We start from the raw sequence: 25,541 nt of genomic DNA, 5'->3' as shown, positions 1-25,541 counted from the left end.
CACGTCATGCTCACAGCAAGTCAGGTGAGTGTGGACAGGCTGAGGGTTGGTTCCTGACAGTGTGACACAGCAGCCTGTTTCTTTCTCCTGCTCATCCACCGTGACCAGACGCCCTGACACACACTCGTGCAGTCCTGGTACAACATGCCGACCACAGGCTCTCCACCTCTGCACTCGGAGACTAGCCACACCACAGACGTGCCACTGAGCACCGGGGGACCCAGGCGCCCTCCACAGACATGCACCCCGACTTCAGGGTGAGGGTGTGACTGACTGATGCACACTGAGTGAATGGCACACTGATGGACCTGTGTGTGTGTAATGTCTGCTTGATACAATGGATAGTTCTGCCAGTGTATTTCTGTTACTGGGCCCAGATGTTGGGAGTTGCAGCAGCAGTAGTAACTGGAAAGATCACAACAGCTACTTCTCCGTGACCCAGACAGTGCTGCAGTACCACACCGAGCCACAGAGGGGCGCCAACCCCCTGCAAGAGTGTTAAACTGATGACGATGAGGATGATGACAACGATGACACAGACTCTCCTCGTTTGCGGTGAGTAGGACGGCACTCCATGCCATAAACAAAACACGGTGAGCTCTGGAGATGGACTGGAGAACACGTGACACATGATGGAAAACACGCAACATGCGACAAAACACGTGACCGCCCGCGCACTCCTCTTTCACACGCGCACACACAAGCCCCAGGCTGACACACGGGATCAGTGAACGAATCGCAGAAGCCAGGACGCCAGCGCGCGCCGCACCCCCGCACCCCCGGCCCCCCGGCCCCCTACCTGGCGCTCCTGCTCGCGGGCCAGGTGCTCCTCCAGCTGCCGCCGCCGCCGGCCCGACCGCTCGCACAGCTGGCTGTAGGCGTCGCGGAGGTCGCCCAGCTGCGCCGTGACCCGCGCCCGCTCCTCCGCCGAGAGCCTGCGGCACAAGCAGAGCGGAGGTCAGCCGGCCGCCGGGGACCGTGGGGCGCGGGGGTCAGTGACGAGCCAATCGCCGCGGTCCACTCACCTGCTGGCCTGTTTGGAGAGGAGGAAGACCTCGGTGCTCCTCACGGCCTCCGACACCTCCTCCTTCTTGGCGGCCAGCTGCTCGGAGATCGCCTGAGACGAGAGACGTGCGGTCACGCGGGGACGGGGGGACAGGCGGGGGTTCTGACTCAGCAGGAACCAGGGCTGCAGCACAACCCAACCCATTCAAGCCCACTCCACTCCATCAGAGCCTCACCCAGGCTGCGCAGGCCACCCCAGTCCATTAACAACCAGTCCACCCCAGGCCAGTATAGTCCAGTCCAGTCCACCCCAGGCCAGTTCAGTCATGTCCAGTCCACCCCCCAGGCCAGTTCAGTCACGTCCAGTCCACCCCCCAGGCCAGCCTACCTGCTGCTTGGCGAGGGAACTCTCCAGGTTCTGGAGGTCACCCTCCCTCACAGTGTCTCTGTCTGCGAGCCCCCTGACCCAGCCCAGCAGATCCGACACCTGTCCCACCCGAGCCTGTCTCTCCTCCTCCACTTCCTTCTGCAGGGACACGGAGACAGGGAGAGGGGTTAGAGACCCACGGGGAGAGGGGGTAGAGACCCACGGGGAGAGGGGGTAGAGACAGAAAGTGTGAGATGGAAAATGGAGAGAGAGAAGAGACACTGATTCACAACAGAAAACAGAAAAGTGTGAGACAGTAAGCTGAGAGAGAAACTGCAGAAGGCAGCTGGATAAACCGAGGAAGCCACAGCGCCCTCCTGTGGTGGGTGATATCAGCGCACCTCTTCCTCCTCCAGTCTGCGCAGGGCGTCACTGATGTACTTCACGTGCTGCGTCGTCAGGGTCACCAGAGCCGTGTAGCGTGTCCGCAGGTCCATGAACTGAAAAGACACGCTCATATCCCTCAGCACCTGTGCTCTTTCCTTCTCCCCCCGTGCTCAGGGCTGTGAACAGGAAGGCTGTTGCTGCACTCTGCGTGCTCTCAATCATCGTTCCAATCAGAGGGGTCTGAGTGGGCAGGACTTTACCACCACTGCCCTCAGCGTCTGTACATTTCCCCTCCCTCCTGCGCCTCCTGCGCTCAGCTCCTCCCTGCCCAGCTCGACCATTACCTCCTGCGTGATGGTGTCTGATGAAGAGTGCATCCGCCTCCTCTTGACCGGCGATTTCTGTGTTGACTCCACGAAAGCCCTGTATGTCATCAGCTGGAGCTCGTAGTCCTGAGAGAGAGGGAGGAGAGGCCAGTGGTCAGCGAGACAACTGGAACCGGGACAGAACCGGAGAGACACAGATCCCGAGAGAGAGACAGATGGAATGTGAGAAAGTGAAATGGAACAAAGGAAGGCGGACAGAAACGGAAAGAACACGCGGAGTGAGAACAGAGCACTCAGTATGACCGAGAGACCCCCGCAGACGAACACACTCAGTATGACCGAGAGACCCCCGCAGAAGAACACACTCAGTATGGCCGAGAGACCCCCGCAGACGAACACACTCAGGGCCAGGCAATACTGTACCTTGACGGCAGCGCAGTACTGTTTGGACTGGGTCTGGCACTGGTCCAGTTTGGTCTGGTTCAGCTCTATCTCTGCAACCAGGGCCTAAATAACAGAGGACAATTACACACTGTAACCTGGCACGATTACCCCTTTCTGTCACATCTCCCCCTGTCCCTCTCTCCCTCCATCTCCTTCTCCCTCTCCCTCCCCCTCTTGCTCCCTCTCTCCCGCCTTCTCTATCTCCTTCTCCCTCTCTCCCCCTCTTCATCCCTCCTTCTCTCCACATCCTCTATCTCCTTCTCCCCCCTCTCTCTCTTTCCCTCCCTCCCTCTCTCTTGCTCCGTACCGTCTGCTGGCTCAGTTGCTCTGCCAGTGCACGGCTGTCCTCCCTCTGTCCAGGCTGCGTCCTCTCCTGTCTCTCCGTCATCTCCTCGATCCAGTGGATCAGCGCCGAGTGCCCGTCCCGGTACTGCTGCAGCACAGAGCCGATCGCCTCCAGGTCCAGTTGTCTGGAACCGAGCCATGAGCACACACACACACTCTCTCAGAGCAGGCGCGGACAAGCACACACACTTAAACCTGCACTAATCACTTCGAAGCATTTACTGCCCAGAAACGCCAGGCCTGTCTCCTCCCCTCCTGCACCTCTCTCATGTATCCGGTGTGCTCCCGGTCTCTCCTGTCAAGGCTCAAGAGATCCAGCTTCTTTAGGCTGTGAGGTTTCATGGGAGTTCCAAGGTTGCACTCGACTCACCTGGTCTCGATCTGTCTCTGGACTCCCACCCAGCGCTCGGCGAGCTGGGCCGCCCTCTCCTGGTACCGGTCCACATCGGGGCTGCGCTCCTGGTTCAGCCGGGCCAGCTGGTCCCCTGCTTCCCGGGCTCTCCGGACTTCCTCCTCCAGAGACTGGAACACCGGCTGCTGCTGCCGGGCCTCGCACGTCCATCGCTGTAGGGAGAGGGGTGTCCCTCAGTAACGAGCCTGCCTCTCAGTGATGGTCTATGTGTGGTATATCGTATGTAAAGGTCCTGTGATCTATCTGTATTGTGAACGTATGTAGACGTTGTTTTGAATATATATGCTTTGGCAACACAGTGAATCAACAGGCATGCCAATAAAGCTGTTTGAATGTGAGTGTGTGAGGGGTCAGAAAGAGAGTGGGAGGAGCAGGAGAGATAGTGGAAGGGGCATAAGAGAGAGAGTAGGGGGGGGGGAGGGGCAGAAGAGTCATACTTTCATATCAGTAACTGACCTGCAGCTGCTCTCTCAGGGCCTGTATGGCCGTGGGGTCAGCCGGGACGATGTCCTCCTCACTCAGCCTGCTCTCATACTTTTTCACCAGGCTCTCTGCGGCCTGCGCACTGCGCAACAGCACATCCACGGTCTTCAGCCTGCAGCCGAGGAAAAGCACACTGAACACCAGGCCACATACACAGGCCGCACCTGAAGCCCACGGACTCTGCACGCAGACTCGACGCGCCAGGCTGTTCCTCTACACCTGCTCAGGTGTGCTTCTGCTCTTACCAGTGCAGAGCGACAGCAGGGACAGGAGGTGAGCAGGAGAGAAGCTGGATGGGCTGGAGGGGCACCCCCCTCACCCCCCTGCCCACACAGGTCCGTTACCCCAGCCCCAGCCCTCTCTACCTGTCCAGCTGAGCTGCGGGTCTTACTTGTGCAGGTAGACAGAGGACAGGGACTGCACGCGCTCCATGCGCTCCACAGTCAGGTTCAGCTCCGAGCGGAGGGCGGGGACGCTGGCGGAGGTAGGAGACTCGTCGAAGAAGCTGACGCACTTCCTGGACACCTGGCCCAGGTCCGACTGCAGCCCAACCAGCTCCTGCTGCAGCCGCTAAGAGCCGGAGAGAAAGAGGGTGTGAAGGAGGGGCGGGGGGAGGGAGGAGGAAGGTGGCAGAGCGAGCGAGAGAGGCCTGACCTCCTGCTCAGCGATGCGCACCACACTCTCCTGGCCGGCCTCGGGCTCCGCGGCAACGCCGGGGGGCGGGGCCTGTATCCGGCGGGTCAGTCTCTGCTCCGCCTCCTCCAGGTGCAGCTTGATGTTCTGCAGCTCCGACAGGTAGGAGCGGGAGAGCAGCTCGTCCTTCTCCACTGCGGAGAGACCGGGAGAGGGAGACAGCCGCCTGTCAGGCACCGCTGCACAGAGGAAGGCAGAGCACCGTGGTCCCGCCGGGCCCGGTGGGTCACCTGTCTCCATGGAGACGAGCAGGGACTGGCAGTGGGCGCGGCTCGACTCCACCTCCTCCTCCAGCTGGCGGTGCTCGGCGGCGGTGAACAGCGTGCTCTCCCGGCTGTCCTGCAGGAAGTCGGCCAGGTGAGTGGTCAGGTGATCCAGAGCCTGCTGCCGCTCCGCTGGGGACTGGGAGCGCACCTGGAGAACACGGGACAGGACAGGTCAGACCGGACGACGCACCAGCAGGCTCCGACAGGTTATCCGACTTCAGGAAACACACCTGAGAATGACTAGACCTCAGACAGGACCTGACCAAACCTGCAGAAGGCACTTCTACCTCAAAAGAGGAGAGCCTTACACCTCCAGCAGGACCTCCCACTGCCGACAGCAGGGAGCTGCTCCAGGAGGAGACCAGCACCCACACCTGACGCAGGTAATGATCAGACCTGACGAAGGCCCGTACACCTAAGACAGTGAAAGAACTTTCAGCTAAGCCCAGGAGCTGCAGGGCAGGGAGTGCTGACCGTGTCCAGGGTCCAGGAGGACACTGTCCTGATGTCCTTCAGCAGGTAGTTCCAGGACACAACGGTCTTCATGTTGACATGCAGCTGGTGCCACAGGGACATGACGTTCTGGTAGAGCTGCTCGATCCTGGACAACACACAGACATCAGAGCCCACATGAGGACAGGGTGCACCTCTTATTGGGGCAGTCAGTGTCGGGGTGTGTCTTAGTGTCCCCATCTGCCTCAGTCACAGCTCAGTGAGTCAGTATTTCAGTATGTTTGGTGACCTCAGGGGGGCGTGTCCGAGCCGTGACCTCGCGGGGAGGGGGGCGTGCCCAAACCGTGACCTCGGGGAGGGGGGCGTGTGCGAGCCGTGACCTCGGGGAGGGGGGCGTGCCCGAGCCGTGACCTCGGGGAGGGGGGCGTGCCCGAGCCGTGACCTCAGGAAAAGGTGGGGGGGGGCGTGTGCGAGCCGTGACCTCGGGGGAAGGTGGGGGGGCGTGTGCGAGCCGTGACCTCGGGGGAAGGTGGGGGGGCGTGTCCGAGCCGTGACCTTGGGGAGGGGGGCGTGTCCGAGCCGTGACCTCGGGGAGGGGGGCGTGTCCGAGCCGTGACCTCGGGGCATGGCTACCTGCTGGCGGTGTCGAGGGCCTCAGGGTTGGGCGGAGGCACAGTGAAGCAGACAGAGGGCACCATGGCCTCGTTCCCAGAGGGGCTGATCACCTTCCACTTGGTGCGCTGGGAGTTGTCCTGCAGCACACACTCCTCATTCTTGCCGATAGTGATCTGAGAGAGGGAGGGAGAGGAGTGGGACAGGGGCAGGCGAGAGACATGGAAAAAGAGAAGAAGGCATGAAGTGATAGCGAATGTTGGAAAAGGGTGAGAGAGAGGGAGTGAAAACAAGAGAAAGATGGAAAGAGATTTATGCATTTGGCTTCTTTGCAACAGCTCAGTTCAGCTGACAGTCCACAGGCTGCACCGCTGCTGTGACTTTCACAGGGGGACTCGCAGCTGCAGTTTTCTCCTGCACTGTCTCAAGTGCAGACAACACGGGGCTGGAAAACGACACAAAATGGTTTAAACAGAGACCTTCATGTCCTTGTGGCAGGGAAACGTTTCAGCGTCACTCGTGACTCTGATTCTACCACCCCTTCCTCCTCGCTGCTGCCCCAGCCAACAGGCAGAGGATAAACACGACAAGCAGCACACCCCAAACCACAGGGGCCGGACAGGGGGTGACGCAGAGTAACCTGCAAAACACTGGACTCGGGGGTCCCCATCTCAGCCTGTCCTGTAGGGCCACAGTCTAGGCTCGAGGTGGCGAACAGGACAGCCACAGCTCCTCCATCCTTCACAAATGACAGTTTATAGAGGCCGAGAACACCTGCTGGACTGGGCCTCTTTCATTCCAGTGTGGAAAGTAAGTTGTGGGCTAGTGCAGCCAGCAGTCTGGGCCTGCGCTCTGCCCGTGCCCCCCCAGCCCTGGGTACGATGGGCTAGTGCAGCCAGCAGTCTGGGCCTGCGCTCTGCCCGTGCCCCCCCAGCCCTGGGTACGATGGGCTAGTGCAGCCAGCAGTCTGGGCCTGCGCTCTGCCTGTGCCCCCCCAGCCCTGGGTACGATGGGCTAGTGCAGCCAGCAGTCTGGGCCTGCGCTCTGCCTGTGCCCCCCCAGCCCTGGGTACGATGGGCTAGTGCAGCCAGCAGTCTGGGCCTGCGCTCTGCCTGTGCCCCCCCAGCCCTGGGTACAAAGCAAAAGAGTTCCAGAAATACCTGAGCAGAGGCCTTGCCAGCCCAGCGGAATCAGAGAGAGGGGGGAGAGAGGGGGAGAGAGGACAGGGAGCAGGTGGAAGAGAAGAATGGAGGGAGAGGAAGAGAGAGATTATTTCTCGTAAAAATGTGGCAGTGAGGAGCGGCTCAACAAGGTCAGTTTGCTTGGCTTAGATCGGAGCAGATGTGAGTCACACAGGCCAGTCCCGGACCGGGTCGAGGATGGCGCTGATGCGAGACACACGGGCCAGTCCCGGACCGGGTCGAGGATGGCGCTGATGTGAGACTCACGGGCCAGTCCCGGACTGGTAGAATGAAAGTGTGTTGGAGGAGGAGCTGTGAGCTACAGGTCAGTACAGGCCTGGTGTCCCAGTATCAGACTATATGATATCATTGTACTACACAGTGTGATCCTGTACTGTATTATGATACTGTACTGTGCTACACTGTGCTGTATTATTCGACACTGTGCTGTCCTGTATTATGTTACTGTCCTGTGCTGTACTTCTACTGTGTTGTACTGTATTATGATACTGTACTGTTCTATAAGGTATTCTGTAGAGTACCTCTATTTGGCGGTAATCACAGATGGCCCGGATGGGGGTGGTGGTCTCCACAGTGTTGTCTGCGTTTCGGGGTCTCAGCTGCACAATGGACTTGGCGCGCCCCACCAGGCTGGCCACAGAGCTGCGGTACTGAATCAGCTGCTCCTTCTCCTCCTGCCAGGGCGAGAGAAACGTCGTTGCACTGCGATTGCTCTGTACCGTGCCACCCAGCAGCCTGGCTTTGCCGAGTCAATCCATCGTTTTACTTTGCACAGCAACGTCAGAGCCATCTGCTGCCGTCTGTCTGAACCCCCCCCCCCCCCCCCCGGGAGAGACTCGGTGTGCGCCAATGGAAAGGTAATAACAGACTCAGCACTTCTCACGCCTCCGCTCTCACACGCTGCCCTGCAGTCTGCCTCCACACCAGCAGGGGGCATCGCACTGCGGCAGCTGGAGCCCCGAGAGCAACGCTGGAATATGCAACAGGAGATGACATCCCCGACTCTCTCAGGGCAGATCTCTCACGGCACACCGCCCAGCCCGCGAGGCGGGGAGCAGGAGGGGGGTGAGATTGCAGCGGACAGACGGGGGGGGTACCATGGAGTCCTGCAGCAGGTCCTCCAGCTTGGCCAGGCGGCTGCTCCTGTCAGAGGTGTACTGGCGCTTTATAGTGTCCTGCAGCCCGCGCAGGTACGACTCGCAGTCCCGCGCATCGCTGAAGAACTGAGAGAGAGAGAGAGGAGAGGGCTATGTGTCAGGTGGCAGCGCCCCACAGTACCGGCCCACAGACCCTCATATGCCCTACCCAGTGCCCCACGGTACCGGCCCACAGACCCTCATATGCCCTACCCAGTGCCCCACCCGGTGCCCCACAGTACCGGCCAACAGACCCTCATATGCCCTACCCAGTGCCCCACGGTACCGGCCCACAGACCCTCATATGCCCTACCCAGTGCCCCACGGTACCGGCCCACAGACCCTCATATGCCCTACCCAGTGCCCCACGGTACCGGCCCACAGACCCTCGTGCCCCGCCCATACCTGGAAGTAGGCGGTGTTGTCCCGGAGGTGCTGCTCCACACACAGGCACAGCTGCCTCAGCCACTGCCACTGGGTCTGCAGCGCGGCGCTGTACGCCTGGGGGCAGAGGAGCGGTCAGACACAGCGAGAGGAGGCATCCGCCTGTTCGGCCCACACCGCCTCCCCGCTAGGCTGTACTCAACTGACCCGGGGGTCTCGTGCAGAGAAACCCCCCTGAAAGAAACCAGGGTTTCGGCTCCAAAAACAAGGCTGGCTGGTCCAGACTCAACCCAGGGAGACGGACCTGCCTCCCGAAGCTCAGCTGACTGGGGTGTGCAGTCTCTTGGCTAGCCTCTGTGGCACTGCTCCAGTCTCCAGAGCGTGCTCAGATGTGCTCTGAGTAAGTAGTGCTCCAGAGCACACTGGTCCTTATGTCCTGTCGTCTCTTCCAGGGTGTTCTACAGCGTTCTTTGTGCATTCTGTGGCGCCCCGGCCCCTCACCTCCACTGTCTGTTTGGCTGGATGGTTCTCCTGACACAGACTGTCCGCAGTTTCTTGCAGAGAATGCATCACTTCCTGTTTCTCTTCCAGCTCCGCTTTCATCTCCTGGAGAGGGGACAAACCAAGCAAGCCAATTAGAAACATCAAAAATAACATTTCAGCTGGGTTTGTAATGGTTTCACTATAGCAGAGACCTGCGAGTATCTGTGACTCAGTACGTCCTCAGTTTGTCTGAGTGTCCCAGGGTCTCTCAGTGTCTCAGAGTGTCCCAGTGTCCTTCGGTCTGTCCCACTGTCTTTCAGTGTCTCTCAATGTGTCCTAGTGTGTCCCAGTGTCTTTCAGTCTGTCTCAGTGTCTCTCGATGTGTCCTAGTGTGTCCCAGTGTCTTTCAGTCTGTCTCTGTCTCTCGATGTGTCTTTCAAGTCTCTGCGTGTCGTCCAATGTTCCAGTGAAGACTCACGGAATAGAGCTGCCTCTTGGCGCCAACGTTGGCGTTGGCTTCGCTCCAGTCGAAGGCGAGCTCCTCCTCCTCTCTCTCATTGAGCCAGATCAGCTCCATAGTGGCGTGAGACACAAAGCCATGCAGGCTGTCCAGGCTCCGCAATCGCCATGATGATGTCTCCTACACACCACAGCACAGGGTCTCAACACTGCAGTGTACTGAACCCTGCTGGCACAGCCAGACAGCAGCTCTGACACACAGACAGGCAGGCAGACAGAGACTGTGTGAAAGTGAACTCACCAGCAGTTTGCAGTACTGATGCTCCAGTTTGGCCAGGGTCTCTGTGTAACTGCTCCGGAAGTTCGGAGAGATCTTTGACTGCAGGAGGCAGAAGAAACAGATTTGTCCGATAACAATATCTGACAATATTTCCTACCAGCAGTATACAAGCAGTGAGCACAGCCCAGGGGCCAGCGAGTGTATATGAAAGCAGGACATTGCAATGGTCAATGTGTATACGGTATATAGACAGCACTGAGGGTAAAGGCAGGACAGTGCAGTGGTCAGTACATGTACATTATTTACAGGTAGACAGAGCAGTATATACAGGCTGGACAACACAGTGGTCAGTGTGGTTAATAAAGGCAGGACATTAAAATGGTCAGTGTGTGTACAGTATATACAGGCTGGACAACACAGTGGCCAATGTGGTCAATAAAGGCAGGACAGCGCAGAGCTCCTGGTCACTCTCACCTCGTACAGCCTGGCCTCTCTCAGGCTTTGCTGGAGCTCCTCTACAATGCTGTGGACAGATCGGTGAGACTCCAGCTGCTGCTCCACCCCGGGCAGGTCCGCACCCCACTCTGCCCGCTCGAGAGACACCTGCGGTCCACAGACGGACAGATCAACCCACGGGGGCAGGTCACAGGTCAGTGTCCCTCTTTCCCACCACCCCCTTCTGTCCACATACCTGCATTTCCTCCACCCAGCCCAGCAGCTCGTAGATGAACCTCAGGCTCCCCTCGTCCTCGGAGGACGACAGCGACACCAGCTCCGCGCGGGACAGAGGCCGCCTGAGTCGAGCTACCGCCGCGCCGCCAGCTGCCAGCAGGGTCTGGGCTCCTAAGGGCAGAGAGAGCCCCGCCCTGCTCAGCCCCCCCTGATCTCCAGACAGCCCCCCGGGGGCAAAGTGGCCCTTCCTGTAGACGCTGGAACACTGTAGCCGCACTGCGACCAGCTCCTCCTGGAGACAGGCCACCCTGCACAAGAACACAACCGTGAACGAAGTGTGCAACACACCACACCGCTGGAGCCAGGCCACCCCGCACGAGAACCACAACACACCACACCGCTGGAGCCAGGCCACCCCGCACAAGAACCACAACACACCACACTGCTGGAGCCAGGCCACCCCGCACGAGAACCACAACACACCACACCGCTGGAGCCAGGCCACCCCGCACGAGAACCACAACACACCACACTGCTGGAGATCGATGGAAAGATCTTGTCCATGTCAGCAGTGTGCATGAGCAGGAATGACACGTCTGATCGTCAATCATCTTTCTGTCCTCCTCTCTCTGTCCCTCTCCCACTCCCCCCTCCCCTCCTCCCCCCATGGCTCTCACCTGAAGGCCAGCTGCTCCACCTGGTAGTACTTCTCGTCCCGCAGTAGCTGGGTGTCCAGCTGCAGCTGCCGGACCAGCCCCTCGCAGTCCTGCAGGTAGGAGCCCACCTCCCTCTCGCAGCAGACTGGCTGGCCCTGCTCCAGCTGGGCCATGTCCTGACGGGGGAGGGGGAGAGGTGAGCGCACTCGCAGACCACACGGACCGGGAGAAAGACAGGAGTGAATACAGCACCAGGGTTAGACGGACAGAAGGCAGCTGGACTCACGGCCTGCAGGGTGTTCTTGGCCAGGGTGAGCTTCTCCTCGCAGTCCAGCGCTGTGTTCTGGACCCTGTTGGCCACGTGCAGCAGGCGCTCCAGCCTGAGAGAAAAGACAGCTCACTGCACACGCGCCCCGGCTCACTGCAGCTTCCCCACAACAACCCCCGCTTTCGACTGCCGTTACCCTCCACCGAGATACCTGCCCCTGTCAGCAGCCACCATGCAAACTGCCCCTGCAACCTTCCCACCATGCAAACTGCCCCTGCAACCTTCCCACCATGCAAACTGCCCCTGCAACCTTCCCACCATGCAAACTGCCCCTGCAAATCCACCCCTCCCCATTACTTGCCCCACACAGTCTGCCCCACCTCTCCACTGCTGGCCTCAGTGCTTTCTCCCTCTCCAGCATCTCCAGGATCAGTTTGCCCCACTGCTCCTCCAGCTCGTTGGGGTGCAGCCCCTGGGGCAGCTTTATCCGCCCAAACTCCATCCATACCTGGGGCAACAACACAGACAGGGGGTGTGACTCCCAGGGCAGAGGGGTGAGCCACAGCTCCGAGCGGCCCCTGCGGAGAGCTGCCCGGAGGACAGGCCGGCCCGGCACGCGTACCAGTGAGCCCTCTTCACTGCACCAGGCTCTGAGCACGAGTAGGTCACCGACACGCGGCTCTCACCTCCAGCATCTTGTATAAGTGCTCTACTTTGCCCTTTTCAATCTCTCTCACTGGGATCTCCGTCTCTTTGAAGTGAACGTACTCGTTGTACAGTGCCTGGGGGCGAGAGAGAGACGGTAACAGAGCAGCGCACGCAATCGCACACGCAGCTCTGCCTCCTTCCTCCTCCCCACGCCTCCCTCTCTCACCTTGAGCTCCACAGGGTTCTGCGGGAAGCTCTTGTCGGCCATGCGGGCCGTGTGCTGCCGGGCCCACTGCAGCAGGCCGGAGAATCGGGTCTGGTACTCCGACCAGCGCTGGTCCACCTCCTGCAGACGCAGAGGGAGACAGAACCCTTTTAGCAGTCTGTGTAACACTGCCAGCTTCGGCTCTACTAACACAGGGAGGCAGCAGGGGAGAAACTTACTGACACAAACAAGACATCCTAGGACTTAAAGCTCAATGAACCAATTTTCCAGCGCGCCAGTTAATTGGTTAATGAGGTTCCCGGCGGCGTATGGACTCACATGTGCGCCAATGCCCTCTCCACTCTCGGGAACCTTCGGGAAGGCATCGTAGATAGAGGACACGTAGGTGATGACGGACTTCTCATCAGGAGAAGGAACATCCACGTCTGGAGCAGAAAGGGAGGGGGGTTACCGCAGGCTGGAACTGCCCCGCGGGGTAGACCGAGATCAAGAGAGGGGGAGAGACAGGAGGGGAGGAAAGGAGAGGTGGAGCTTGGGAAGAGCGAGAGAGTAAGAGAAAGAGCGATGGCAGAGAGAGACGACAGAGGCAGACAGAAGCCATCCTCACCTTCGGAGTCCAGGAGGCGCGTGACGCCCAGCGACTCGGCGATCTCGAAGGCCTGCTCCAGGTTCTCTCGGTTACTCTGCCTTGCCACCGCATCCATGTCGATCAGATCTGGCCTGGAACCCAGAGGACACACAGTGTTAGGGTTCAGGGGTCTGGGGGGTCAGAAGTGAGCTGGAGAGTCATAGCGCAGGAGGTCAGAGGTCAAGGGTCAGGAGTCAGACCTGTATCGGTGCAAAATGGCGTTGAACATGCGGCCATCGCTCCAGCTGGAGGTGAAGTTGGTACATCGCAGGCCAGGATAGCCCTCCGTCACTTTCTGTGTCCATAGCAACAGCCGCTCCTTCGCCGTGAGGTCGCTTGACTCCCCACTCACGTACACCTCCGAGATCTGAGCCAGGGAGGGGAAGGGGGCGGTTAGCCAGAAGGCTCAGAGAGTGGACACGCCTGCCAGGTGACCATCGGCAGAGCTTGTGGTCAACCAAGCCATCCGTCAACCAATCGATCAATCAATCACTAATCTGTGTAGAGGTCCTGCTGGGAGACCGCAGGTCCAACACGGCCATGTCTGTGAGCAGCCAGAGGAGCCCCAGCGTGAGGGGTACCCCTCGGAGTCTGGGTACCCCACGACTGCGACCGACATGTTCACAAGCCTTTCAACCCCCCAGGACAGGGCACCCCGCCCCAGAGTCTCACGCGAGGAACGGGCTGGGACTTTCCAGGGGAATGGGGGGGGTTTTCCCACCTGCCCTTTAGTGTCCGTCTGAAGCCGTTCCACTTTCATTCCCCGAGTTTCCCTGGGTGATCTAATTAGTGACCTCGTCAGGCAGTTTCAGTGCCACTCTCTCCCGGTTACCGGAGCTGCCTCACCACTGCCTCTCCGGCCCTGCCTCCCTCCTCCCCTCAGTCTGGCTCTGCCCCCACCCCTCTCTGCGGCGAGCAGCGCCGGCAGAGCTGGGCTCCCGTCATCAGTATTCCTCTGCCGTGCCTCCCGTCTCCCTCACGCTGCCCCTCCCCCCGTCTGCACTTCTCGGCTGTGGGAAGGAACGGGGACTGGAGAGGAGAGGAGAGGAGAGCACTGGGAGCTCCAGGCCTGCCTGCAGACACAGCCCCGAGGAGCACATGCCTGTCCCCACTGCCACACACTGGTACACAGTACCGCACACACGCGACAGCACACACACACACTGATACACAGTACCGCACACACGCCACAGCACACACACACTGATACACAGTACCGCACACACGCGACAGCACACACACACTGATACACAGTACCGCACACACACCACAGCACACACACACTGATACACAGTACCGCACACACACACTCAGATAACACACTGATACACAGTACCTCACACACACACTCAGATACACACTGATACACAGTACCTCACACACACACTCAGATACACACTGATACACAGTACAGCACACAAACATACACACACTACTGCACGCACACAACTCTAATCTGACCTCTTACCCTACTTTTCTTTCCCATCAGCCACAGCTGGAAACCATGCACTACCTCCACCACTCCCAGCACATCTCCTCTGGGCACTGACCGCTGCACCATGTGTGTGCAGTCTGGAAGTTCCCAGCTCTCTGGCGCAGCAGCCCGGAGGGGCTGATACCCACAGGCGCGTCCGGCAGGTGCTCAGAGGAGCCCAGACACTTCCAGCCCAGGGCTGACGGGACAGCGATGCCGATCCGTTCGGTCTCAAGCTTCAGGTCCGCCGTGCACGAAAGCGTCTCTACCGAAGAGGCGTCTGTATCGGCCGGAGCCGGCGCTCGCTGGGCACAGCCCCCAGGGGTTAAACTCTGTTATTAGCTACTTAACAGCTTGTTCTATAACAGGGCAATTAAATCCCTGGAAACAGCCCCTCCCCCCAGTATCCAGGGATGAGAGGGGTAACCTGGGGGCAGGGCTGCACTCTGACACCCCCTAGAAAGGGCCCTTCACTTGGGCCCGTGGTTCTGCTGGGACTGTCCCCGCTCTCGTGTTCGCGGCTGTACCGCCCTGCGGGCTTCTGGGACAGCAGTGCGGCTGTGTTCACAACACACGAGCACACAATCATTAACAGACACACACTCACCACCACCCTGAGCCTGAACAACACGGCATCCGTCGTTCAGAGCCTCAGCTTCAGACTGTAAAACTGTCTGTTCCTGTCATTCTGTGTGTATCACGCTTGGAGCCTTACAGAAACGGAGGGAGGAAGGGTGGCAGTGATAGGGGATTCGGGAGGAAGAGAGCTGACAGAGATATGGAGGAGGGCAGGAAAGGAATGGGAGGAGGAACGTCCCTGCAGCCCCTGGGAGACACACAGGAAACAGCACGACACTGACAGACTGCACTGAAGCCACACACAAAGGCACACTGCTGCACACACACGCAGACTGTTGTGCACAAGGATACAACTGCACACACACGCACTGGTGTACACACTCTTGCAAATATATAAACTTATCATACTGCAAAAACGTATTTGAAATGCATCTGAAAACTGCATTTAAATACATTCAACATTTACACAAGTTTTAAGTGTAGATGTTTAGTCTCTGCTGAAATAAACTCTATTTATTCTGAAGGCTTCAAGGCAGTACAGAGCTGTGGCAGATACTGCTCTGCTGGACACTGGACACACGCCCTGTCCTGCACAGGCTGGCGGGGTGCCGTGCCCATACCGGTCACATAGACGGGGGTCAGCGGCACAGGACTGGAGCTCTGCGTTTGTGTCGATCCTGACCTGTGTGGGCTGATGGCTGGGGTCCACGCTCTCTCCAGGGGTGTCTCCCAGGGGCGACAGGGGGCTCCCCAGAACTGAGGAGTCTAAGATTTCGGAGGAGCTACTGGTGAGCCCCCAGTCTGTCTGAAGGGTGCCCAGTTCTGGAGAAGTCAGGGGCAGGTCGCTGGCATACCCAGAAGAGTGGGGAAGTGAGGCAAAGGGATACCCCAAAGCTGATGCGGAAGCATCTGGTGTCGGGCTGAGGTCTTCTGCTACAGGGCCTGCCGCCCCTTCCCAAACCACCATAGGGTCCCCAAGACTGGGTTTCAGGGGCAACCACGAAAAGTCAGCTTGGCCGACTCTATCTCCCAGCTTTCTCTGGCCCAGCTCAGATCCTGGGGTCTCCCGTCCTTCTTTGCTGCTAATTTTGGGGCTCCCTGCTCCCTCCTCGCACAACTGCACTCTCTGGATGTCGCCGGCCTCTCTGGACAGCACAGGGGTGTGGTGAATCACCTCCACCGAGTCTGTTGCCCCTGCAGCCCAAAATGAGACTCCGAAACTGGGGTACACAGTCCTGACCACACACAGCCTTCCCGCAACCTCACGAATTCGGACCACGCTCCTGCTTTCAGTATCAGACGAAACCGAGTCATCCTCTTCATCCTCGTAATCGTCATCATCCTCATCTCCCAAGTCCTCGTGCTCGGACTGGACCAGCCAGGGCCTCTCCACCACCCCCTGCACTCTCTCCCGCACGCGGTACACCTTCCCGCCGCCAGGGCTGCTGCTGCCCTCGCTGTTGCCCATGCCTCTGCTCTCAGCGATGGTGCTGCCACTCGGGGGCTCATAGAAGACTGCCCTCCAGGCTGGGCTCGGCTCAGGCGACAGAACCAGCACCCTCTCCTCTGGTGCTTCCTCCGGCTCTCTCTCGTGCGCCCCCTCTTCCAGGGGGTGCTCAGCCCCCACAGACGAGGGTTCAAAGTGCTGTTTCCGTTTCTTGGCTAATGAGCTCTCGGTCTCCGTCACGGTCTCGCTGTCCTCCGTGTCTTCAGGTTTGGTGCGCTTGTTTCTGTCCTCTGTACTCTTGGCCACCAGTCCTCTCTCACGTTCGGCTCGCTTCCTCTCCTCCTCATCTTCAACAGCCCCCGCCCCCCCCTCGTCCTGCTCCCTCTGCTGGGATTTCCTGGCTCTGCGCTTGCGTTTGAACCGGAGCCTCTTTTTTGGGGACAGTGGGTGGGCAACTCCGGCCCCCACCTCCCTCTGCTGTTTCACGCAGCCTAGAGAGCTGCCCATTGGAAGAGAGAGGGAGAGAGGGCAGACAGGTGGGGCAAGAGAGAAGGACAGGGGGCAGACAGGTGGGCTCAGAGAGAAGGACAGGGGGCAGACAGGTGGGGCAAGAGAGAGGGAGAGAGGGCAGACAGGTGGGGCAAGAGAGAAGGACAGGGGGCAGACAGGTGGGGCAAGAGAGAGGGAGAGAGGGCAGACAGGTGGGGCAAGAGAGAGGGAGAGAGGGCAGACAGGTGGGGCAAGAGAGAGGGAGAGAGGGCAGACAGGTGGGCTCAGAGAGAAGGACAGGGGGCAGACAGGTGGGGCAAGAGAGAGGGAGAGAGGGCAGACAGGTGGGGCAAGAGAGAAGGACAGGGGGCAGACAGGTGGGCTCAGAGAGAAGGACAGGGGGCAGACAGGAAGAAGAGAAACGATGAAGTCTGTAGTTTGGGGTGACACTGATCTTCTGCAGCTCCCTGCGGCCTGCGATGTGCAGGAGCCCCGCTGCACAGCCTGGCCACAGCCAGAGAGCGGGAGATCGCCCACTCGCTCTGTCCGCAGTCAGCGTGCCGCGGCCGTGCGGATCCCCTCCCGCTCCAGCCGGGATTCCCGCTGGCTTCAGCCCCCTCACTCCCAGCTCTTCACAGACCCAGACAGGATCCCAGCTCAGAGAATCCCCCCACACGGCGCATGATCCAGGACAGCTCCCTGTTGAGCCAGCAGGTTCCTGAGAGGAGCAGACGGCCTGTATTAACCTGAAGTAGGCGGCACAGACGAAACTTCCAAGAGAAATTCCAGCTCTTTGCAAATGTTGTGTCGACTCTGCTTGATCCTGTGAAGCTGAAGCCACACGAGCTCTGCAGCCCAGGGCTCTGCCGGCCTGAAATGCGCAATCCCTCTGTCCCCAACTCCCTCCTCGCTCTCCGAGAGTCAGTTACAGGCGCCAGGGCTCGCTCTGATCAATACTCCACATTCTCCTTGTCTTCCTCGGCGGCCGGCTGTCAGCGCTGCTGCTGTCGGCCCCCCTGGCCCCCGCAGATCGCCTGCTGGTTGTCCGATCAGGCTCCCTCCTAGCGAGCTGTATGAGCGACGCTGCTCAACGCTGGCTCTCCTGGTCTGGACAGAGCCCCGGTGCAGGTGCACCCCTCACTCATTGCGGCGTTGTGTCACACTGTTGCTATGAGCACGACCGTGGAGACTCGACGCCCCCCAGGCTGTTCAACAGTGGTTGGAGTGTCAATTAGCGCCGGGCTAAACAAACCTCGGGCTCCCTGGGAATTCTGGAATCTCCCCTTCCCAAAATTGATCCCGTTCACCCACGCAGCTGAGTGCCGGGGTTCCCTGCCCTGCCCAGCTCAGCGGCAGCTCCCTCCCCTCTGCAGGCCGGCGTCTGTAATCCGTGCTGCTCCGGCGGCTGCTGCTGCAGATGTTCTTCTCCAGAGCAGAGTCACCCCAGGACAGCCGCCTGCTCGCTGCCGCTGGCTTTCTCCAGACCCGGCCGCCAGCTCATCCAGACTCCCGTCTGCGCCGGCTGCAGCAGTCGCTGGAAAAATCGGGCGCTGGTAATCCCAGGCCCCTGGTGCATTCCCGCGGCGGCCGCCCGGTCCTCTGCCGCGCCCGTGCGATCCCTGGAGCGGCGGGTCTGGCCCACGCCGCCGGCAGTCAGGTAGCGGAGCGGTGCAGACAGCGCAGGGCTGGGAAATCAGAGCTCCGTCTCCAGCTGGCTGCAGTTCTGGAGACGGCTCTGACAGCACGGCTGCGTCTCTCTCTCTCTTTCTCTCTCCTCCTCCCCCCGCCCCCCCGCGTCGCTCTCCAGCCCTCCCCAGCCACACGCGCGTGACCCAGAAGCGCTCCGAGACGCGATTGGCTGGCTGTCAGCTTCTGATGAAAAAAGCTGCGTTTTACTCTCTCGCTGCCTCGGTCTCTCTCTCTCTCAAAAGGCACCGGGGGGAGGGGGGATTAATGGACAGTGAGTTCAGGGAGAGGGAGGGAAGGAGAGAAGAGATGAAGGGATGCTAAGAGAGAGAGGAGAGAAGAGAAGGAGGCTATCTTAAAGAGGCAGAGGCAGGGATTCCCAAACAAAGCCCAAGCCCCCATTATCGCGCCGGCCCAGCGTGTGTGCGCGTGTTCAGCTCCATTAATCTGCCGCGCAGTCGTACACAGGCAGCAGGTTTGCAGCATTTCAGCTGCATTTGACCCCCACGCACACGCGGCGCCAGACCCCCGCGCACACCCACACGCGGCGCCAGACCCCCGCGCACATGCACACGCGGCGCCAGACCCCCGCGCACACGCACACTGCCAGCTGGTGACACTCACACTCCTCTGCCATGCCGGAGTGCAGAGGTCAGACAAACAACCTGTCATGACTGACGAGAGCAAACACACAGAGAGCCCCATCAGTCCCAGCGCACAGCGGTCTGGTCTGCTCCAGGTCTCAAACATGTTGTCAGGGTGCTGGTCAGTTTATCTGTCTTCATGAATCTGCAAGCTTCCCAAGCCCTGATCATTTTTATCCCAGAAACAAACAAACCACCAGACAGGGCCGCCTCACAGCAGAGCCTTGCTGCTAACTTGGTCTCCCCTCTCTTGGTGCTGTTTCCCCGAGCCAGGAGGTTAACCCACGCAGTCGCAGGTGCAGAGCGCTCACACTGCGAGCTCGTGGCTCAGCCTGACGCCAGGCTCTGTCAGCAGCACAGCTGGGTATCGCCAGCCATCAGGCAACCAGTCACTCACTCAGAAATGAATTAACATGCCAATCAAATCAATCAACTAATCAATAATAAGGACTTCAACCAACTCATAAAGAAACCAACAATCAACAGACCAATAGGTCGCATTAGGCAGCAGTCAAGACACCAAACAATCAATAACCGAATAAATGATTAACCAGCCAATCAAATCAATCAACGAAACAAAATTAATTCAGCAATGAAATCAACCAACCAATAAAATAATTCAGCCAGTGAGCAATGTTATAATATAGACAATAATGAAGAACAAACAAGGGCTCTTGTGACAGTCTGTGGCAGGTCTCAGGTGAAGAGCAGAAGACGCATTTTGCTCCAGAAATGAAACACTGCTCTAGGTCTTCATCCTAATTTCCCCCTGTTCTATCTCCCCATCCCTCTCCCACCCCCCCTCGTCTCCTGTCTTCCCCCATTGCTGCTGTTTTGCTGAATCATGCTGATGACATCAGTCCCCTGAAGTCTGCACAGTCACGGAGCTCTGCGTCTCCCTGGCAACCGCATCCCACTGTGACCTTGTCATGGCGCAGCCTGTGGTGCGGTGCCCTCTACTGGCAGACTGGGGTATAGCTCCCGCAGACCACAGAGGCACTGAGACTGCAGAGCAGCCCCGCTTTCTGTCCTTGTTTAACGCCACAAACTGGAGACAAACACAAGTATGATACCTACGACACGCACAACCCAGGAATATTAAACCATCATCACCCCAGACTCCCTCCGCCTCCGATGGCACACTGATGTTCTAAGGAGGCTCCGAGGGGTGTGGCACACCGTGATGCCCAAGGGGCAGGGGGGGCTCCTCTGGAGCGACCAAGTGAGCACAGACACGTCCAGTACCAGTACCAGTACCACCAGCAGGCCTGCAGCCCATCCTACCAAATCAGGCCTCTCAAGATTAAAGGCAGCTACATATTAAATGTTGTCTCAAATAGTGCTGCAGTAACGACACTCTGAAGGCCCCGAGTGTCACTGTGGCTCCTTCAGAGACTCTGAATGAACGGATTCTGCAGAGCTGCTCCTGAAGGCCTGGTTTGGGGAGATCAGGGGACACAGGTCTTAACCAGGAGAAGGAGGACGACAGTGACCCTTGATCACAAAACACAGAGGCTCGTCTGCCAGCCCAGTGGAAAAAGAAGCCAGTCGAGCTCCTACCTGGAAGTGAAGAATGATGGTCCAGATCAGCCCCAGGGTCAGCTTGGGGTTACCGTCTGTGATGTCATCGTTCCTAATATTGACCAGTTTGACCTGCAGGTCACCAACAGACAGAGGATGAGAGGGTAAGAGACTCACGCAAGCAGCACTACCTCACACAAAAAAATACAAACTAGAAGGTTGCCAGGCCCTAAAATGACAACATACACTGGCCAGTTATCTGACCATGGTGAGAGACAGCAAAGAGAAACAGACCCTGACAAAGCCCAGGCTCACTGACCACAGCCTGGCCATAGAAACGGGGCGACATGTACCTGGGCACCCGTGTCCTACCTGTCTCACCTAGTCCTGAACACCCGTGTCCTACCCGTCTCTGCCGGCCCTGAACACCCGTGTCCTACCCGTCTCTGCCGGCCCTGAACACCCGTGTCCTACCCGTCTCACCTAGTCCTGAACACCCGTGTCCTACCCGTCTCACCTAGTCCTGAACACCCGTGTCCTACCCGTCTCACCTAGTCCTGAACACCCGTGTCCTACCCGTCTCTGCTGGCCCTGAACACCCGTGTCCTACCCGTCTCTGCTGGCCCTGAACACCCGTGTCCTACCCGTCTCTGCTGGCCTGAACACCCGTGTCGTACCTGTCTCTGCTTGAGGAAGTCCAGCGCGATCTGCACGTTCTGCAGCCTGTGGAAACGCATTCGGCCCTTCTCCCTGGGCTGAGAGAGGGAGAGAGAGGGAGGGGGTTACAGGCCCAGCAGTTTCCTCCACACAGCCCCACCGAGCAGCTGGGAAGAGTTCGCATCAGCTCCAGACGCACGCTGCACACACAGAGAGGGAGGGGCAGGAGTCACGCCACTCCAGGCCAGTGGGGATCTGCAGGCAGTCAGTAATGGCAGGGGGTTCTGGCAGAAGCATGCTGAGACGGTGTCTGCATCTGTGCATCTCTCTTGACCACAGCTGCCTCAATGTCCGAGCACCTGGGTCGGGCGCTCGGTCTCGGAACCAGAGCACCGCTCAGTCTCTGTGCCTTCCTGTCTCCCTGTTCGACTCGAGCTGATTGACTGGACTGTTGACAGTGCTGCCAAAGCATGAAGTAAAATAGGTAAGAACTTCTGTCTTTACTGGTCTGTGTCTCTCTGTGTGCTGTCAGTGTAGACAGAGACTGCTCTCTCTGCATGTGTGTCTCCTGTCCCTGTGCGTGACTGTCTCTCTGTGTGCTGTCAGTGTAGACAGAGACTGCTCTCTCTGCATGTGTGTCTCCTGTCCCTGTGCGTGACTGTCTCTCTGTGTGCTGTCAGTGGACACACTGTGCAGAGGCTCCACTCCATGCACTGCGGTGTGGGGGTATTAGTTCCTGCGTTTATCATGGAGTGGGGGGTACATACTCCCTGGCATCCCTCGTCCTCCCTGTCCTCCCAGATCAGGGGAGGAGCGCGTGGCACACATGCTCTCCGAGCGGAGCACACGCCCTTCTGCCAACGAGACAGAGAGACAGAGAGCAGATGAAGGCGGGAGGCAGAGAAAGAGCCAGGAGAAAGCACAGTCATTCCCACCGTCCGCTGTCAGCCAGCGGGGGGAGGGGGGCTCTCCCCCAGATCCGACCAGTGCTGTAAAGAAGGGGGGTGGTAACAAGGCAGCTGGGTGGTCCTGCAGGGGCTCCAGGACAGACACACCCACTCAGAGACCCCACGGCCGGAGGGAAACGCTCCCAAGGCATTTAGCAATACTGGAAGTGGAAAACGACATGGCAGCTCATTAAGAGAGACCGAGGCCTCCCCACCCTGCGGCCTCACCAGAGTGACTCCGGACAGCACCTCCAGCAGAGAGACGAGGTTGTGTCCATCGCGCAAGTCCTCATACAGGTCAGTGATGTGTTTCCGCACCTGAGAGGAAGACAGAGACAGTCAGAGGCTCTCCAGGCACCGATCCTGTACTTCCTAAAGCAACGTCTGTACTTGGGTCTGTACGATCAGTCACAGTGTCAGGCAGAGTGTCGCTCGCTGTCAGAGTGACAGTGACCATCAGTCACAGCATCAGTGTTAGCCAGTGTCTATCAGAATTACGGTGTCTCTTAGAATAACAGTGTTTTTTGTCTTTGATTCATTTCAGAAAATTTTACAGCCAAAGTACTTGAGAAACTCTTCAGGAATGAATGAATGCTGCAAATCCGTGTAAAAGAGTTCAGTGCAGAGGAGTATCTAAGTGCTTTCAGTTTACTGAAAACAGCTCAAAAATAAAACTTCATTACAGAGTCCTGCAGTACAAGACTGAAGTAAAACTACCCAGTACCACCATTCTCCAGCAGGGGTCAACACACACCTGCCAATCACACACTACTGCTCACACACAATAGACTGAGTCACCAAACTCTCCGTTCTGTCTCTGCTGCCTGGGACACAGAGCACTGGCCACCAAATAAGTTCAGGTGATCTTGTGTTTATTCTTTAAGAGGTTGGTTTGGAGAAAATTAAAGGTGAGGCACACGCTACACTGCGACTGCCAAGCCAACATCATGTGAACATTACCAGTCACAGGGCTCTAGACTCTTCTAGTCCCTGTGGAGTCCAGGACACTGACACAGCCCAGTCACAGGGCTCTAGACTCTTCTAGTCCCTGTGGAGTCCAGCACACTGACACAGCCCAGTCACAGGGCTCTAGACTCTTCTAGTCCCTGTGGAGTCCAGCACACTGACACAGCCCAGTCACAGGGCTCTAGACTCTTCTAGTCCCTGTGGAGTCCAGGACACTGACACAGCCCAGTCACAGGATCTAGACTCTTCTAGTCCCTGTGGAGTCCAGTACACTGACACAGCCCAGTCACAGGATCTAGACTCTTCTAGTCCCTGTGGAGTCCAGCACACTGACACAGCCCAGTCACAGGGCTCTAGACTCCTCTAGTCCCTGTGGAGTCCAGCACACTGACACAGCCCAGTCACAGGGCTCTAGACTCCTCTAGTCCCTGTGGAGTCCAGTACACTGACACAGCCCAGTCACAGGATCTAGACTCTTCTAGTCCCTGTGGAGTCCAGCACACTGACACAGCCCAGTCACAGGCTCTAGACTCTTCTAGTCCCTGTGGAGTCCAGTACACTGACACAGCCCAGTCACAGGGCTCTAGACTCTTCTAGTCCCTGTGCAGTCCAGTATACTGACACAGCCCAGGCACAGGGCTCTGGACTCTTCTAGTCCCTGTGGAGTCCAGCACACTGAAACAGCCCAGTCACAGGGCTCTAGACTCTTCTAGTCCCTGTGGAGTCCAGCACACTGACACAGCCCAATCTGTAGGTAACAGAGGAAGAGTACCTTGATGAGGTGCTTGTTGACCCATTTTGTGAAAGTTTTCTTTTGGACTCGGTCCCGCTCATCTGCAGAGAGAGAAAGACAAAAACATCAGTTTCTGCACCATAACCACAAGCACAACCACAGTGCTCCTCTGCTACAGTCTGCTGTCCAGCTGTGCTAGGAGGCGGGAGGGGGCTGACACAGGCCCAGAGGACCCAGGGACACAGGACAGCAGGACAGGTATTTTACCTGGACCCTGACTGCACCCATATTATAAAGAGTACTGGGGGTTTTCTCCCTGTGTTGTGGTGCCAGGAAACAGAGAGACGCACACGCGCTCCTCTCGCACACCCGGCGCTCACACGCGCTCCTCTCGCACACCCGGCGCTCACACGCGCTCCGTGTCGCACACCCGGCACTCACACGCGCTCCGTGTCGCACACCCGGCACTCACACGCGCTCCGTGTCGCACACCCGGCACTCACACGCGCTCCGTGTCGCACACCCGGCCCTCACACGCGCTCCGTGTCGCACACCCGGCCCTCACACGCGCTCCGTGTCGCACACCCGGCCCTCACACGCGCTCCGTGTCGCACTCACAGCCTGCTGTCTGTATGCAGACTCTGTGAACCTGCGCTGTCAGACTGAGCTCCCCAGGAGTCTGCAGGGTCTCTGCTTCTGGCCTTCCCCCACCTTCAGCCCCTCACTGACTGAACCAGCCCTCTTAGTGAGTTAACTGAGTGATCGATTGATTACTCTAATGAACAGACCACACTGAACACTCCTCTCCCAGGCCTGCAGACAAGCTTGACAACTGCTGTGCCTCCACTCCAGCCAGTCTGTTCTCGCCTGGTCAGTCAATAAAAAGATCGATGAAAGTGATCAAGCTGGAAAGGCCTGGACAAGGAAGTGAGCGTTAAGACCATTGAATTATTTTTTTAATCATTGTATTGATCTTATTTTTAACATTGTCAAGTCAAATTAAAACAAAGGAGCCTTTTTAAAAGTGGCTGTACAGTGAAAAACACCGAGGTGCTTCTGTTGTGAAAGCATGATGAAATAAGGAGTCAAGAGGTGCAGACAGGAAAGAGAGGAACGCCCTCCGCAGAGGAGGAGGAGGATGAAGATGGGTCCTGCGTGTTGTGGAGCTGCTAGCCAGCTGCTGTATCCGAGCCACTTCAGAGATGAACCCCCACCCCCAGCTGGCTGTGCGTGTTTACCCTGTTGCCATGGTGGCCGTGAGATAGCAGCACCGAGCTCTCTCACCTCCTCGCCTGCTCGCTCACACAGCTCCGGTCCTGCAGCACAGGAGCACACGCACAGTGCCAGCAGGCCCAAAGACACAGACCCCATCAGAAACAGGTACTCAGGAGCAAGCGTGCAGACTGCTGAAGAAGATCACTGATGGTTCTGGTGGCGTCTGTCAGGGAGCAGCTAAAAGCACCATCAAACGCCTGTCAAACCCCCCTGCATATCCCCCCCAAAACAAACCACGACCCCTGGGGTGTAGGCACCCCATCATCCAGCACCCTCCATTTCCCAGGT

At 58.4% G+C, this 25,541-nt stretch overlaps 1 protein-coding gene across 22 annotated transcripts in view; it reads right to left on the bottom strand.

Annotated features, from left to right (window-relative positions):
- macf1a (microtubule actin crosslinking factor 1a) overlaps positions 1 to 25,541 on the bottom strand; it is a 130,040-nt gene that overhangs the window by 68,483 nt on the left and 36,016 nt on the right. For 8 of the 22 annotated variants that reach the window (XM_069195334.1, XM_069195322.1, XM_069195330.1 and 5 more), the window contains exons 3-36: positions 24,018 to 24,079; positions 22,508 to 22,597; positions 21,353 to 21,430; positions 20,715 to 20,807; positions 13,036 to 13,202; positions 12,815 to 12,927; positions 12,526 to 12,632; positions 12,208 to 12,327; positions 12,020 to 12,115; positions 11,714 to 11,841; positions 11,352 to 11,445; positions 11,087 to 11,241; positions 10,429 to 10,717; positions 10,212 to 10,340; positions 9,759 to 9,836; positions 9,477 to 9,638; positions 9,017 to 9,121; positions 8,537 to 8,632; positions 8,093 to 8,218; positions 7,517 to 7,669; positions 5,815 to 5,969; positions 5,203 to 5,329; positions 4,693 to 4,876; positions 4,424 to 4,596; positions 4,161 to 4,339; positions 3,743 to 3,881; positions 3,245 to 3,438; positions 2,837 to 2,999; positions 2,509 to 2,592; positions 2,104 to 2,211; positions 1,774 to 1,872; positions 1,394 to 1,531; positions 1,026 to 1,117; positions 800 to 935 (exon numbers count right to left, since the gene is read on the bottom strand). In XM_069195334.1, the coding sequence (XP_069051435.1) occupies positions 800 to 935; positions 1,026 to 1,117; positions 1,394 to 1,531; positions 1,774 to 1,872; positions 2,104 to 2,211; positions 2,509 to 2,592; positions 2,837 to 2,999; positions 3,245 to 3,438; positions 3,743 to 3,881; positions 4,161 to 4,339; positions 4,424 to 4,596; positions 4,693 to 4,876; positions 5,203 to 5,329; positions 5,815 to 5,969; positions 7,517 to 7,669; positions 8,093 to 8,218; positions 8,537 to 8,632; positions 9,017 to 9,121; positions 9,477 to 9,638; positions 9,759 to 9,836; positions 10,212 to 10,340; positions 10,429 to 10,717; positions 11,087 to 11,241; positions 11,352 to 11,445; positions 11,714 to 11,841; positions 12,020 to 12,115; positions 12,208 to 12,327; positions 12,526 to 12,632; positions 12,815 to 12,927; positions 13,036 to 13,202; positions 20,715 to 20,807; positions 21,353 to 21,430; positions 22,508 to 22,597; positions 24,018 to 24,079 (4,412 nt within the window). Of the gene's footprint in view, positions 1 to 799; positions 936 to 1,025; positions 1,118 to 1,393; positions 1,532 to 1,773; positions 1,873 to 2,103; positions 2,212 to 2,508; positions 2,593 to 2,836; positions 3,000 to 3,244; positions 3,439 to 3,742; positions 3,882 to 4,160; positions 4,340 to 4,423; positions 4,597 to 4,692; positions 4,877 to 5,202; positions 5,330 to 5,814; positions 5,970 to 7,516; positions 7,670 to 8,092; positions 8,219 to 8,536; positions 8,633 to 9,016; positions 9,122 to 9,476; positions 9,639 to 9,758; positions 9,837 to 10,211; positions 10,341 to 10,428; positions 10,718 to 11,086; positions 11,242 to 11,351; positions 11,446 to 11,713; positions 11,842 to 12,019; positions 12,116 to 12,207; positions 12,328 to 12,525; positions 12,633 to 12,814; positions 12,928 to 13,035; positions 13,203 to 15,570; positions 18,566 to 20,714; positions 20,808 to 21,352; positions 21,431 to 22,099; positions 22,187 to 22,507; positions 22,598 to 24,017; positions 24,080 to 25,541 lie in introns of those variants that run through there. The other 14 variants (XM_069195314.1, XM_069195319.1, XM_069195316.1 and 11 more) reach the window with 3 other exon arrangements.

This window comes from Lepisosteus oculatus, chromosome 11, assembly GCF_040954835.1.
Source record: "Lepisosteus oculatus isolate fLepOcu1 chromosome 11, fLepOcu1.hap2, whole genome shotgun sequence".
Classification (NCBI taxonomy): Eukaryota; Metazoa; Chordata; class Actinopteri; order Semionotiformes; family Lepisosteidae; genus Lepisosteus; species Lepisosteus oculatus.
Note: the sequence above shows the minus strand (reverse complement) of the source record. Positions and strands in the feature narration are given on the sequence as shown.